Below are 13997 nucleotides of genomic sequence, written 5' to 3'. Positions count from 1 at the left end.
TAGTATGTCCAAGAGGGAATATATCTGGACTAGGTTATAAAAGGCAGATATTTGAATTCTTTATACTGATGATGGCTTGTAGTCAACATAAAAGATAAGTAAAGACAACTAACAGAATTCAGGCTACAGACATGCTTCAAGGTAAACTCAGAAAAATGAAATAAGATGCCCAAGGCCACAAAGAGAAATTGTTATCACTAGGATTTGAATGACATTGTGATTTTGGTCAATTTATTTTAATTCTCTGAGTTTCACTTTCCTCATCTATAAAACAAGGATAATTTTTGTATTTCATTGTATTTCATTGGATTGCTGAGGAAAAGTATTTTTGAAATCATCAATATGAATTGTAATTTTAAACCTATGTAAATGTGAGCTATTTTTATTATTCACATATATAGAAGGTTTACATAGAGATTAACATAAAAGCCTGTAGAAACCTGCTGGAGATCATAACCTAATAACTTTCAATTAAGTAGGCAAATGTATCTTTTAGGAGCTAGATGGTCTTCCCATTATTTTGTATTTTTGCTCCATATGCTCATAGATTTAGTAATATAGTTAATTAAATTTTAATTGTCTAATTTAAGTGTTTATGAGTAAATATTTCAGTATTCTGTTTATAAACAAGTAGTAGTCAGTCCTGACTGAGACTGCTCTATTTCTAGGTTCATGTGGGAGGGAGCCAGACTGTTAAACTAATGTTACCAATATCTGGCACCATCTGTTATTAGTGACAGTGACCTGGTATGGAAGGAATTATAAGAAAAGCATTTAAAAGTCTTGCTAGGAGTTGCCTCAAACTTCAAAAATTCTATTATGTGACAAAAGCTTCTGGGTAAGAACCATGCTCTCTTACTTATAAGCTGTTTAATTTTAGACAAGTCATGTTCTGTCTTTGGGTATTAGGTTGGACCAGATTTCTAAAGTCCTTTGAAGCTTCTATATTACATCCAGCCTGAATACTTTATGAACACAGAATGACATTCAATACAATTCAATTTAATTCAATTCCATTCAAGAGTGCTGACTATGGAGTTAGAAGACTTGAAATCAAATTCTGTCTCTAATGCACATTACCTTTGTGATCTTTGGCAAGCCTCTTGAATTTAATGGTCTCATGTAATATGTTTTGTATGTATTTTGCATTTGGAAAAGGCAAGGATGGTGTAGTGGACAGAATGTTATTTTCAGAGTCAGACGTATGTGGGTTCAAGTTTTGCCTCTGCCTAAGAGTTACTGGGCCAGTCAGGTAATCTTTTAATTTCCTTGCAACTCTCTAAAATTATCATTTGCAGAAAGGATGAGTTTCCTCCTTGAGAGTTCCCCATTTCAAGGAAATCAAAGGTATAGTCCAATTGTCTCATATCTTTTAAAAAACAAGCCCAATTTTGATATTTACTTATTTGATTATTCTTTCTATTTCTCTCATTAGAATATAAGATTCTTGAATGCAAGGCTTATTTAGTTTGTATTTGTATTCTCCAATGTCTTGCATAAAGTGCTTATTGAATTGAATAAAATCAAATGCGTCATGTGTAAAAATAAATATGATACAATTCAGAAGGTGATGCATGCAAAGGAGAGACCTGGCTCAAGGGCAGTGAGAAATGTGCAAAGGGAGAGCTGACTTTGAGCTGGGTACTAGAAGAGTAAGAATGAAGAAAAGTTTCATAATGGATTTCTATAAAAGTGTTAAGAAAGGATTAGTGTATGAGAGAAATAACTCAACACTTCCCTCTCCTCTCTCCCCCTGCCGCCATACCCACTTCCTCTCCACAGCAGTTTTTAGGAGACCATTCATTTATAGCACTATCTGCCTGGGTGCATGTGAAGGGAGAGCATTTGCTTGAATGCTCCCTAATCAGTACTGTCCTTGTACATTCACAGCTGAACTTCACACCAGAATGTTCTCATTATGTGCAGCAGATTTATTGGTTGTGTTCATCTTCACTCTGCTCTTTGCAACCACAGGGCTGCTATTCTCTGCAAAGAACACAGGCCATTTCCCAAGAACATGTAATCTGCCACCAGTAACTTTGACATCGTTCAACTATCAAACATGATGGGATGCATATATACTGTGTGCCCTATTTCAAAAAGGAAAGATTAAATTAGTGAATGACTATTGACTGACAAGTTGGATTTTTGAGGCAACTATATTGTTTTAAACTTGAAATCTCATCTTTCCTACTAGATTCAAATCTTGAACTTACTGCTTATTAGCTGTGGCAAGTCCTTTTTTTCTCTCTGAAAGTCAGTTCTCTTGCCTACAAGGTGAGAGGATTAGACTAAGGTTCTTTTCAACTATATATCCACACATTTATAGGCACAGGGTATATAGGTAGTTGTTTCATCATGTCTTACTCTGTGATCATATTTGGTTTTTTGTTTGTTTTTAGTAAACATACTACAGTAGTTTGCCATTTCCTTTTCAGCTTATTTTACAAATAAGGAAACTGGGGCAAACAGGGTTAAGTGACTTGCCCAGAGTCACATAGCTACTAAGTGTCTGAGGTCAGATTGAATTCAGGAAGATGGATCTTCCTCGCACCAGACCTTGTATATATCCACTGCCTCCACTAAAGAAGAATGTTTTCTTATATAACTCATGTCCATATTCTCCCACAAATTTTTGCAAGGATCTACTCAACACCCAGGAGGCTTTTTGTTAGTAATTTTTCACGTAAATCTGTGATGCTTTGTGACATCACAGAAATGACTAACTTGACGTTCCCTATAGATGACATTCATTTTTTCTTTGCCTTTGTATTTCTATACAAATTATCCCCTATTCTTGGAACCCTCCTCAACTCTGATTTTTAGAACCCCTAATTCCTTCAAGGATCACATCTCCTAAAAGGACTTTTCTGAATTCCTAAGTTAGTTTTCTCACTACCACTAAAATAAATCTTTATTTATTATGTATATACTTTTATTTACCTCCCAATGAAAATATTATATTCCTCTGTCCTCAAAGAATTTAATTTTCTTGAAGGAATTATCTTACTTTAATATTTGTGTACTCAGCCCAGCATATAGTAGGTACTTAATAAATGCTTGATGATTTACTGATAGACTACTGAAAGACTCAAAAGATCATCAAGTAAGTAAAATGGAGGATTATCTAAAGGTTAATGGAGAGAGGTATATGGCAGGCTTGAGCCAGCTGTGACTCATTACAAATAAGGAATTATGCTAAGAGGTATGAGGGAGGACACCAGAGAGGTATGATTAGAAAAAAAGGCAGACTAGTCATGGAGGAGATCCTAGGGATAGCTGATGGACAGTTCTGTGTGCATCACTGGTTTTTATAACCCATAAATATGACTGGAAAAATAAGTCATGCCTTGTGATTTTTGATAATAGGTAATATCTGGTCATTCTTCTTTTCTGAACTCATTTGTACATTTCCTAGGAGGTGTAGATGAGATTTCAACTTGAAAATTATAACTATAATTGGTGAGAACTCCTGAGATGGTTTCTGTCAACACAATGCAAGGGGGATCCATTAGACTGAAAAATGTTACTACTTGAAGATAATAGCTGCTTGAATTGAAGCATGATTCCTGAAGGTCTCGGAACTTGCTACTTAAACCAAAGAATCCATTTTTTAATGCAAAGAAACACGACAAAACAAAACAAAGCCTTCCCCCAAACCAAAACAATTGGATAACCTTACTTATTCTATGTGTGCTATCAGCTTCACACTACAATGGTCTGCTTGCTTATATATTAAGAGAGGGTCCAAATGTCTCAGAATTCCAGTTAGAAGCCCATGAAAAATATCTGGTCAGATTATAGGATTTAAAACTGGAAGGGACCCTAAGAGAGATCATTGAATATAAACCCTCATTTTACAGTTGAAAAAAAAATGTTAGGAAATGAGTGGAGATGACTCTTCCAATGTCACACAGGTGAGGAGATAGTGTTAAGCTAAACTAAGCAAACTAAATTTTCTCACTTTGCTTTATATGCCTTTTGACTTACAATTGCAAAGTATCTTAGAATAAAGGTATAGAATTTTAACTTCTAAGAATTCAAGGTACCTTAGGTCATTTAGTTCAACTCTTTCATTTTATTGAAATGGGTATTGAGGATAACTGACTTGCCCAGGATCAAAACTAGTTGGTGGCAGAGTTAGGAGTAGGACACTGAAGTCATGTTGCTAATGAGATCAGCATTTGTAAATAATCCTGGTGGCCACTGTGGTTTCTACCAGCTATTTCCAAAGATATCTGTTGCTAAAATTTCCAAAATATACATACGACATAAAGCCCTTCACAATATACCTTCAGTCTATATTTATTTCTTTTGCTCCCCCCATGCCCAAATATTTAAATCTTTTTTCCTATACTTTGTTTCAATCATCTGTCTTTCTATAGGTGGGTAACTTTCTTCATTACAGATCCTGTAGAGAAAAGGTTGGTCACTGCCCTGATCAGAGTTCTTCAGTCTTTCAAAGTTATTCTTTTTTTACAACATCTTTGTCCTTGTATAATTTATTCTCTGGATTTTGCTAAATATATCCCATATCGGTTCATAGTACTCAGAAAACTGTCATTATTTTTCATAATTTCTTTTGGGGATATTAATATTTCAATGTATTCATATCTTACAATTTTTTTCAGCCGTTACATGAGAAGGAATTTAGATTCTGGTTCTATGCTTTTTCCCTCCAGCCCTTTTAAAATCAGTTCTTTAGAATCAGAATGTTTATTTTGCTTGCATCTATTCCATTCCTGCTAGTATTCTCCCTCTTAAATACTTGCTTGATTCTCGGCTGAATTTCATCTGTTTCTCTACTATATATTCAATTCTTTGGTTTAGATTAGACTGAGATTCATTTAGCGCCCACTGTCCCATTTTTTTATCCATGTTTGTATAATCTTATTCATTATAGGATGAGAAATACCAAGTTCCATATCTCCTGAGTCTTTCCAACCTTCCTCTTTCTCATGGGGCCCCTCTGCTTTTGCTGCTTATAGACACAGAGCTTAGATGGCCACATCTGGCGATCTTGGCTACAGTAGGGAAGGATTTGCCCATTTTGGCACTGGCTTTGCTAACAGTTCCCTTCCTGCTGCCTGGGGGCTCCTGGCTAACATTCTGTGCAGTTCTACCCTAAAGAAGGTACTTATTGTAGGCAGAAGTTCACTTTCTCAGCCTGCCACAAAGCCTATGAGGAATACCTATTAGAGATGTTCCTTTTAAATTAGGGTACAATGCCTATCTCTAAATAGAGGATCTTACAATATCTAACATAAGGTTGTTACCATAAAGTAACAACCATAATGGTTGTTAAGAAAAAAGGTTTTGTAAAACTTAAATTGTTACATAATAACAGTAATATCTCATATTTATGATTTCTCTTTAAGGTTTACACATGAGAAAATTGAGGCTTAGAACAGTGAAACAACATTGCAAAGACCTGCAAGGCAGTTTCTTCACAATCTCTTGATGAGGGAGGTATTATAAATTTTCTTACAGGATCGTAACAACTTATAGGGTAATTTTGAGAAAAGCACTTTACAAAATAAGTCTAAAATGAATTATTAAGAAAAGCTGTCTTTTTGGGGAAAATATAGAAAGCAAACTTGGGAGATAGAAAGAACCCCTACACTGCTATTTATCAATCTATATAGATACACACACATATACACACATGTGCATTACTATCGATGCAGGTTGATCTTTTTCACTGTGAATTCACCTTTCTAGTCAGTCTCTCTCTCCCTCTTTGTATTTATTTTTTATCTTTCTGTATATGTTTCTATGTATCTTATTCTGTGTTTCTCTGTGTTTGTCTCTCTCTCTCAGACAAATTTTCCAGATTTCTCCCAAATTCTTGAATGAATCACAAAATGTACAGTTTCCAATTTTGTCAAGAAAATGAAGGGGATATTTTTTGCCCAAGGGATTCTTCTGAGGACCTCTTAAATTGAATTTCTGAGATATCCACAGGAGCATTTGCCTAATAACAAGCCACATTGATCATTCTTAAATACTTTAAAATTTAGAAGATATTTTTGGAAGTAATAATCTCCAGTGTTATATATGAGGTTTGGAGATGGGTGCTCAAAGTTACACAGCATGACTAGGGCTTGAACTTAGGACCACTGATTTAAAAATGTTCTATTTTCTTTTGCTAAACACTGAACTTCTTGACTTGACCCATACCTGAGGCTGGCCCTATAAACAGAAAAAATAAAAAAGTCCAGAAGAGATCACATTACCAGAAATTTGCTCTGGAGTAGTGTTCATTGTAGAGCTGTTCATCCGAGAAAGGAGCCAAATGAATGTCACTAGACGTTGGGAACATCATCCCTAATGAATAGAAGACAACACACAGAGCCACAGAATTTAGTTTCCCTATCACTCTAATTGTAGTACATGTTCAAATACAGACTCGCAAACTACTGCAAACTTATTCCTTCAGACAGAACCTAGTTGGTAACTACAACCATTCCATGAACTAACACTCAGTTTGTTGAAATATGACTGTATCCAAGCAATAAAGAAAAATTTCAGGTGTGTATATGTTTGTCATATAGCCATAAGCTGACAAGATATTATACAGAGTATCCCAAAAGTCTTAGTGCAGTTTAAAGTTCTTCAAACTATTAAAGCTTAATATATTACAGATATTTAAAACAGGTTTAATACTAAGGCTTTAAATTTAAGTTCTTAAAGGTTTAAAAAAGATTTAAAATTTGTTATAAGACTTTGAGACACCTTGTGTTAGTCATTTAAGCCACATAAACATATTCACAATAATGTATGAATAGATAAACATCCAATTCAATTAAACAAATATTTGCAAAATGCCTACAATTTGTCAACCACTGTATTGGGCACTGAAGATGTGAGGATAAAATATGAAATAAATCCTGCCCTCAAGAGGCTTACTAGGGGAAACATGTACACAGATATGTAAATATGAAATATATATTTATACACATATAATTCATACATGTTCACATATATGTGTAAGAACACATACAGAAGAACTGCCAAGGATAAAGGCCCTAAAAATAGTGATGAGCAGGGTAGATGAGAATCTTAAGTGGTCAAGCGTTGAAGGAAGATAAGGATTCCATGAGGAGAAAGGATATTCCAGATAGAGGGGTTGGAGGAAATGCTTTTAACAATGACCCTGAGGCAGGAGATGAAATGTGAGATGTGGGATACAGTAAGGTGGGATTTTTTAAAACCACTGGTAGGAGAATTTGAATTTTATCAGAGGACAAAGCCTTAAACTAAAGGAATAAGTCTCTAAATAGAACTCTACAATGGGGAAGACATATTATATTTGATAGATGGCATTTAGTTACCCCAAAGGCATGAATAATATTCCCTGGCTACAACTATCCTTTAAATATTGTCTCTCCCTTTTTTTGAATGTATGTCTGTGGAGGCACAGTATCTCAATTCTGAGAATGAATAAAAAACCCAAAACAACTACAGCAACAAAATAGAATAAAATAAAAAAAAATGCTGCCAGGTTTTGAAGCAAAGTTTACCCTCTGGTAAGATCATCCAAGAGAAGTAAAAGGGGCATAACTTGATTTAGGGAAAAGAACATCACTCTTGGGATCAAAGGTTGGAGCTTGAGCTCTGGTATGGCTATGGAACCTTCCTAACCTCTCTGATATTCTTCTTTAAAATGGGTGTAATTTCCTTACAATCTACCTCCCAGGGCTGTTGAATGAGATAATATATGCAAAGTATTAGATAATTATAAAGCAGGCTCTGAATTCCTCTTTGCTAAAGCTTTTCTCCAATGCCTTATATGGCACCAACAGACCTCTGGTTTCTCAAAGGCTGTGATGACAGAATGCCAGCTCTGGCAGGTTCTGCTAAGCTAGAAAAGCTTTGAGTATGGATCAAAGATGAACTATGTATAACTGCTGTCCTAGAATAGGCCTAAGCTAAAGATGGAAAATCTAAAAGTGTAGAAGGTCAACACCAGAAACTGCTTAGTCAAGATTTTTTCCAGACATAGCATACATCAACAAGCATTTATTAATCACCTATTATGTTCCAGGTATGGTGATGGTAAGTGCTGCTATACCTAAAGATCATCCTTTAAGTCTCCAAGAGTTCTTAATTTGGGGTTTATGAATTCTTAAAATATTTTGACAACTATATTTCAATAATTGATTTTCTTCATAATTCTATATATATTTCCAAAAGCCTAAGTGCACATTTAACTATTAAAGCTTTATTATCTTAATAATTAACTAATTCAATGTCACATTAATGCATTGATTAATATAGCAATATTTAAGAGTAAAGCTTTACTTGCTTAAAATGCACTTAGATTTTTGGGACATCTCTTTTGGGTACCTTATTTAATTTTCTGAGAAGACATATATATCTTTCATCAGACAGTCAGGTTTCTTGGCAAACAAAAAAAGATTAAGGATCTCTTTATTAAGACATAGAGAGGGTGTGATTTGCAGTGGAGGAGACAGAACTTGAACTGAAATCCTGAATCCTGGACCCTAAAAATATTTATAAATGTTAAAATCTAAACTTTCTTTGGAAGCAAAGTAGGGAATTACTAAAATCATCATTTTTGAAATATCTCTAATTTACTGAGAAAAAAATTTTTAATGGAGACATTTTGAATTGCACATGATTTTTAAAAATAGTACTTTTTTTTTTTTTTTTTTTTTTTTTAGAAAACCAAGTTGCAGAAGCTGGCAACACCCACTGTCTATAATCTCACCCATTCATTAGTGGTCCAGTAATTTTTGGGCTCTGCAGCTTAAGTTATTTACTTTCCTGACTCAATTTCTCACATCTTTATCAACTGTGTAGGACATTTTCAGAGAATCGTAGCTTTAAAAGTATGACAGAAATGTGATGTTCCTTTCAGATATCCCGAATGTGGAAAAGTTATCAGAATTTCCAAGGATAAAGTGCTTTGTATAGTCCTGCTAGGCAACTCACCATTTGATTTCAACCACTTTTTGGAATGGAGGTAACTCTCCAGCATCCTCTCATTGAATAGCATGTAGCCCATGGGTTCAGAAATAATCACATCGACAGTTTCTGGCAGTGAGATTTCCTCAATTTTTCCTGATAAAACTGTGATCTTGTCTGAGAGGTTGTTATTTTTCACTAGAACCTGGAAAACAAAAAGTGGTATCATTGTATTATAAAGGGGTCTAGGAAAATAAATAAAAAACCTAGGATATTAAAGGGATATATATATGCAGGGAAAGGTATTGGGGAATTAGGCAATGTTGGGAATCTCTGAGGTCATTTAGTCCAAAATGAACCTGATTAGAAATCCCTCCAAATGCCCTAGAAACTGGCATTCCAGCTTCTGCTTTTAAGACATAATATGATGAATGGAAAAAATGGAAAAAAATATCAGTAAATTGCAAGGTGATATGTTCAAGTGCTTCGGACTGAAATGTAAAATCAAGATACACATTCAGAATTGAGATACTTTGCCTGCACAGACACACATTCAAAAAAGGGAGAGACAATATTTAAAGGATAGTTGTAGTCAAGGAAAAGTGCTTACATTTGTTAAGCCATGATGGTGGTGAGTGGAACAATTGATTGACATGACCTTTCTAAATGCAAAAATAGTGCTGACTTAATTATAATTTTCAGTGGAAGGGTCGGAGGAAAGAGAGTAGTCAGTTTGAGGATTAGAAAATACCAACTGAGGGAGCTCTAATAAATCAGAATAGCCTGGCCCCTGCAGGGTAATTTTTAAAGCTCTCCAAGAAATAGATTCTGAAAGTCTGGATGGAGAACTCATACTATCTTGAGGTCCCATGTTTTAGGTCTGTTTAACTGGTTATAAATTTGTTCAACTGTACTATTATCCAGCTCATGCCTTGGGAGATAGGGGGTTCCCTCTCAGTGATGGTCTTTAAGCAATTTGGATAATCAGTTATGGGTATGCTTGTTAAATTATATTTTGGATTAAATACCCTTCAGATTTCAAATCTATGATTATAAAATCCATAATACTATGACATAATATTCATTATTTCATTACCCTAGAATGACAAAATAAAGAGCCTACGGTTCTGGTTGTGGACACTTTTTCAATACCAGGATCTAAAATACCCAAGAAATTATTGTGATTATTAGATCACATTCCAAAAAAGCTAAAGCAGTTGATGAAGTTGGGTTCTCTAAACAGGGAACCTGCTAGAGCTCAGAGGGTCAAAGTATGGCAGATGTACCCTATTAAAATTGGCATCAGTCAGACACATTAAATTAGTGTATTTCCAGAAAATACTTTTTGGTTATAATCTAACATTGGAATGAGTTTCAATGTGTAAGTGATAAAGATTTCATGAATATAATACTCAACATTTTAATACCTGGCAATAGCCAGGGGTTCTAAAATAAAAAAAAAACCAAACAAACAAAACCCTGCTAACAACCTTAGCAGAGATTGTGAAAGCTATCACTGTGGAATGTGTGTGTGTGTATGTGGGTGTGGGTGTGTGGGGGTATGGGAGTGTGTGAGTGTATGAATGAATCTTAAACTCTGATGTCTTAGAACTTAAAAAGATTTTTGTACACAGGACTCACTACTCAGTCTGGAATGGTCCTGGGAAAGTTGGATCTGAATGATAATACATGAAATGAGTTGCTAAGGGCAATTTTTAAAAGTCCAAATTATTAAGGGAACAGAATCAATAGTAGAACCCCTCTCCTCTATTTGGTCTTGGTCCTTGGATTAAAACAGAGATCTAGGTTCAGGGATTTACAGAAAATTGGCACCCAAGAAGTTGATATAAAGAAAAAGAGCTTTGTTATTTTAAAAAAAGCATACACACACACACACACACACACACACACACAATAAATACATGTCAATGTAGACAAAGATTCATTCTCATGGATACAAGAACTTATTCTGCATATGGGGAATATGAGTAGGAGAGAGTCATTTTGGGGTAGTATACAATCAAAGTTAGGTTTTATATAGGGAGTTTCATACTCTACACATTGGCTTAGTAGAGAATATCTGATGTTTCCATGTCGGGAATTAGGGTGAGTTTCTACTAGGATCAGAAACTTGAGAAAGTGTTTTAACCAGTTAATAATAGAAAAGGTGTGCTTCACAAGCTAGTGGAGTCAGCTAGGAGTTTTATCTAATCATAAGTTTCAAGTATTAATTGTTTGACACAAATTAAAATATATCAGAACAATGAAAGAATAAAAAAAAATTAACCTGTCAGTGCCTATATATTTTATGGTCATTAGGATAATTTAACCTAATTGACTTCATGTTGGAGTTTTTATTATAACTATAATATCAAGCCATATTAAAAATTACATTGATTATACCCTCGGTACATATGGAGGATCATTTGATCTCAAAATTTTGTCTTTTCGAGTTTTCTATTCCTCTAGAGTCCACTTCCTCTCACAGAACCATAGACTTTGGCATCCTACCTTTTGTTATTCTGAAAGACAAGAGGTAGGATGATACAATAGAAAGAGCTCTAGTTCTAGAGTCAGTGGATCCTGGGTTTAAATCTTGACTTTGTTACTAACTACCTAAGTGATCTTGCAAGCCACAACTTCTTTGGGCCTTAGTTGCTTCATTTATAAAAATAAATGATCTTTAAAGTGTTTTTAATTTCCAAAGCTAGATCTTAGGATCTTTTCTCTCAAAGCCTGGGGCAAGAGTTAATCTTTTTTTATATCATAGACTTCTCCAAATACTGCTTTAAAATATAGAAAATGATACATAGGATTACAAAAGAAACCAGTTATGCTGAAATAAATTAATAATATACTTTAAAAACAAATTCAATTTCACAGATCCCAGATTAAGAAGCTCTGGTCTTGGGTATGTCTGATATCCCCCAATTAGGAAGGAACTCTATAATGGTATGGTCACTTCTTTTCATTTCTAATCTGATAATCAGTTCTTCCTTCTTACTGGACAGGGCCAAGTGTAGAATATCAGATCTTGATCTTTCTCTTTCAGCTTCTGAAAGATGAGTTCCTCACTGACACAAGTGGGAAGTGCTTGTATCTATGAACTCGGAACTATTCCATTTGCTATTTAGCAACACAGCAGATTATTTCCTAGGATTCTACCCTCAAATGAAGATGCCAGACTCTTTCACTAAATAATTTTCTAAAAATTTAGACCCTTATTGAATTAGTCTTTGGTATTTTGCTACCAGAAGAAATATTCCCCAATCCATTAACCTTTCTTCAGAGGTCTAATTTCCCAGTTATAGGCTCATTTTCATTAATGTCCTCTGTACTCCATTCAATTTCTTGACAGTTTTCTTAAAACAAGCAGCCTAATGTGGATGAAGTCTCCTAATAAATTTCTCATCAATGCCAAATGTAATGGAAGGATTACTTAATTATGTTCCTGTGCCTTTCCCTGCCAAAAATATCTGCTAATGAACACCCCTCATACATAAAGGCAGTACAGCAGAATAAATGGAATGCTAGCTTTGGATTGGAAAGGTTAATCTAGCCTCTGGCCCAAGTGAATTTATCTAACTTCTTTCTGTTGCAGTATCTATCTCAGCATCTCCTACCAAGTCATGGACAATTATGGTGAAGAAAATTCCCAGTGCTGATGTTGACAAAGCCAGAGCTCTTCTCTCTATGTATCTATAGTTCTATGTAAAAACTACATATCCCTTTTTAGGTTAAAGTCCATTTTTAATCCTAGCCTTTTTTTTTACTGTATTTGTACATAATTGTCCTTTAAGGTACAGCCCTACATTTCTCAGTCCCTATCATTATCCTCTGATTGTCACAACTGAATTTTATCATGTTTATTTTTGTTCATCTCTCCAAACAGTAGGGAGTATTTTGGGATGCATTTCCAATTTTTGCAGTATCTATCTTATGGATCTGTGCATTCTGAAATCTTACAATCTTATTAAGGATGTTTTTGATTTTAATAATGAACTCCTTGAAGAAATTCCATTTATTTTTGTCTTTGTAGCTTCAGAACCTAATGATGCCTGGTTTATAATAGATGCTCAATAAATGTTTGTTGATTGGTTTAATTACATCATAATTAAAATAAATTAACTTTCAAAAAATATGATCCAGGATAAGAATATGTAGTCAGCAAATTACAGAAATCTTAGTCCAGAAAGGCCATTCACTAAGTTCCTACAGTGGTATGCTGAGCATTGTGTGGCTTAGTGCTATGAGCTAGTCTTGATCACTTACTTGAAAGCATGTCTGTAATTTGAGGACTTGATTACAAATATTGGTTCTGATGCCAAACTATTCCTGTGACTTTGGACACTGAATCTCCCAGAGTCTCAATTTCCTGTTTTCTAAAGGTGGGTGTTTAGACTAAATGGACCCTTATCCATAATCTTATCTTTTACAAAGAAATCTATGATCCTATCACCTTTCTTGGATCTGTTGAATAAGTAAAAAGAAGTTCCTAGGTCCTACAAGATTGATTTTCTTCAAGTAAACAAGATGTTCCCCTCTTTGGCTTCCATGATCTGTGATCTATCACATTTGCTTCATCCTGCCTGGCAGGAATCTTCATCTCATGGATGAGATACCTAACATTTTGATAACTATAGAATTCAATCTGTGTGTTTTTCCAAGCACTCAGATGTTATTCATGCTTCATTTTGAAAAGAACCAATGGCATCATGTGGTGATGCTTCTTCTTGTGCATGAATTGGATTTAAATGAAGTAGAGTTGCACAAAGTTGTCAGCCTGACTCTCTCTTACAGAATCATCAAAGTCCAGTGACATGAGAAAAGTCAGAATGCCTGGAAATGGGCTAGAATAAAGTGAATGAACTTGACATTTTTGATGTCTGACCAAGCTCTAAGCACTCCACAGCATTTGCTTTAGTTGTCTTCATGCCCATTGGAACAAAGTGTACTCATCTACCTGATTTTGGGGGGGAACTCTTCAGATGCTTAGGGTAAACATTTTCCTAATTCAACAATGCATTTGAGACCTGTTGGTTACCCTCAACCTGATTTTAGCCTGT

General features: G+C 34.8%; 1 protein-coding gene across 3 annotated transcripts in view; it reads right to left on the bottom strand.

The window, feature by feature from the left end:
• Positions 1–13997, bottom strand: part of LOC100925499 (histone-arginine methyltransferase CARM1-like) — a 233559-nt gene that overhangs the window by 32358 nt on the left and 187204 nt on the right. For all 3 annotated transcript variants that reach the window (XM_031962269.1, XM_031962264.1, XM_031962277.1), the window contains exons 6-7: positions 8959–9136; positions 6237–6327 (exon numbers count right to left, since the gene is read on the bottom strand). In XM_031962269.1, coding sequence (XP_031818129.1) covers positions 6237–6327; positions 8959–9136 — 269 coding nt within the window. The remainder of the gene's footprint in view (positions 1–6236; positions 6328–8958; positions 9137–13997) is intronic.

The sequence above is a fragment of the Sarcophilus harrisii genome, chromosome 1 (assembly GCF_902635505.1).
Source record: "Sarcophilus harrisii chromosome 1, mSarHar1.11, whole genome shotgun sequence".
Classification (NCBI taxonomy): domain Eukaryota; kingdom Metazoa; phylum Chordata; class Mammalia; order Dasyuromorphia; family Dasyuridae; genus Sarcophilus; species Sarcophilus harrisii.
This window is presented reverse-complemented; position numbering and strand designations above follow the sequence as displayed.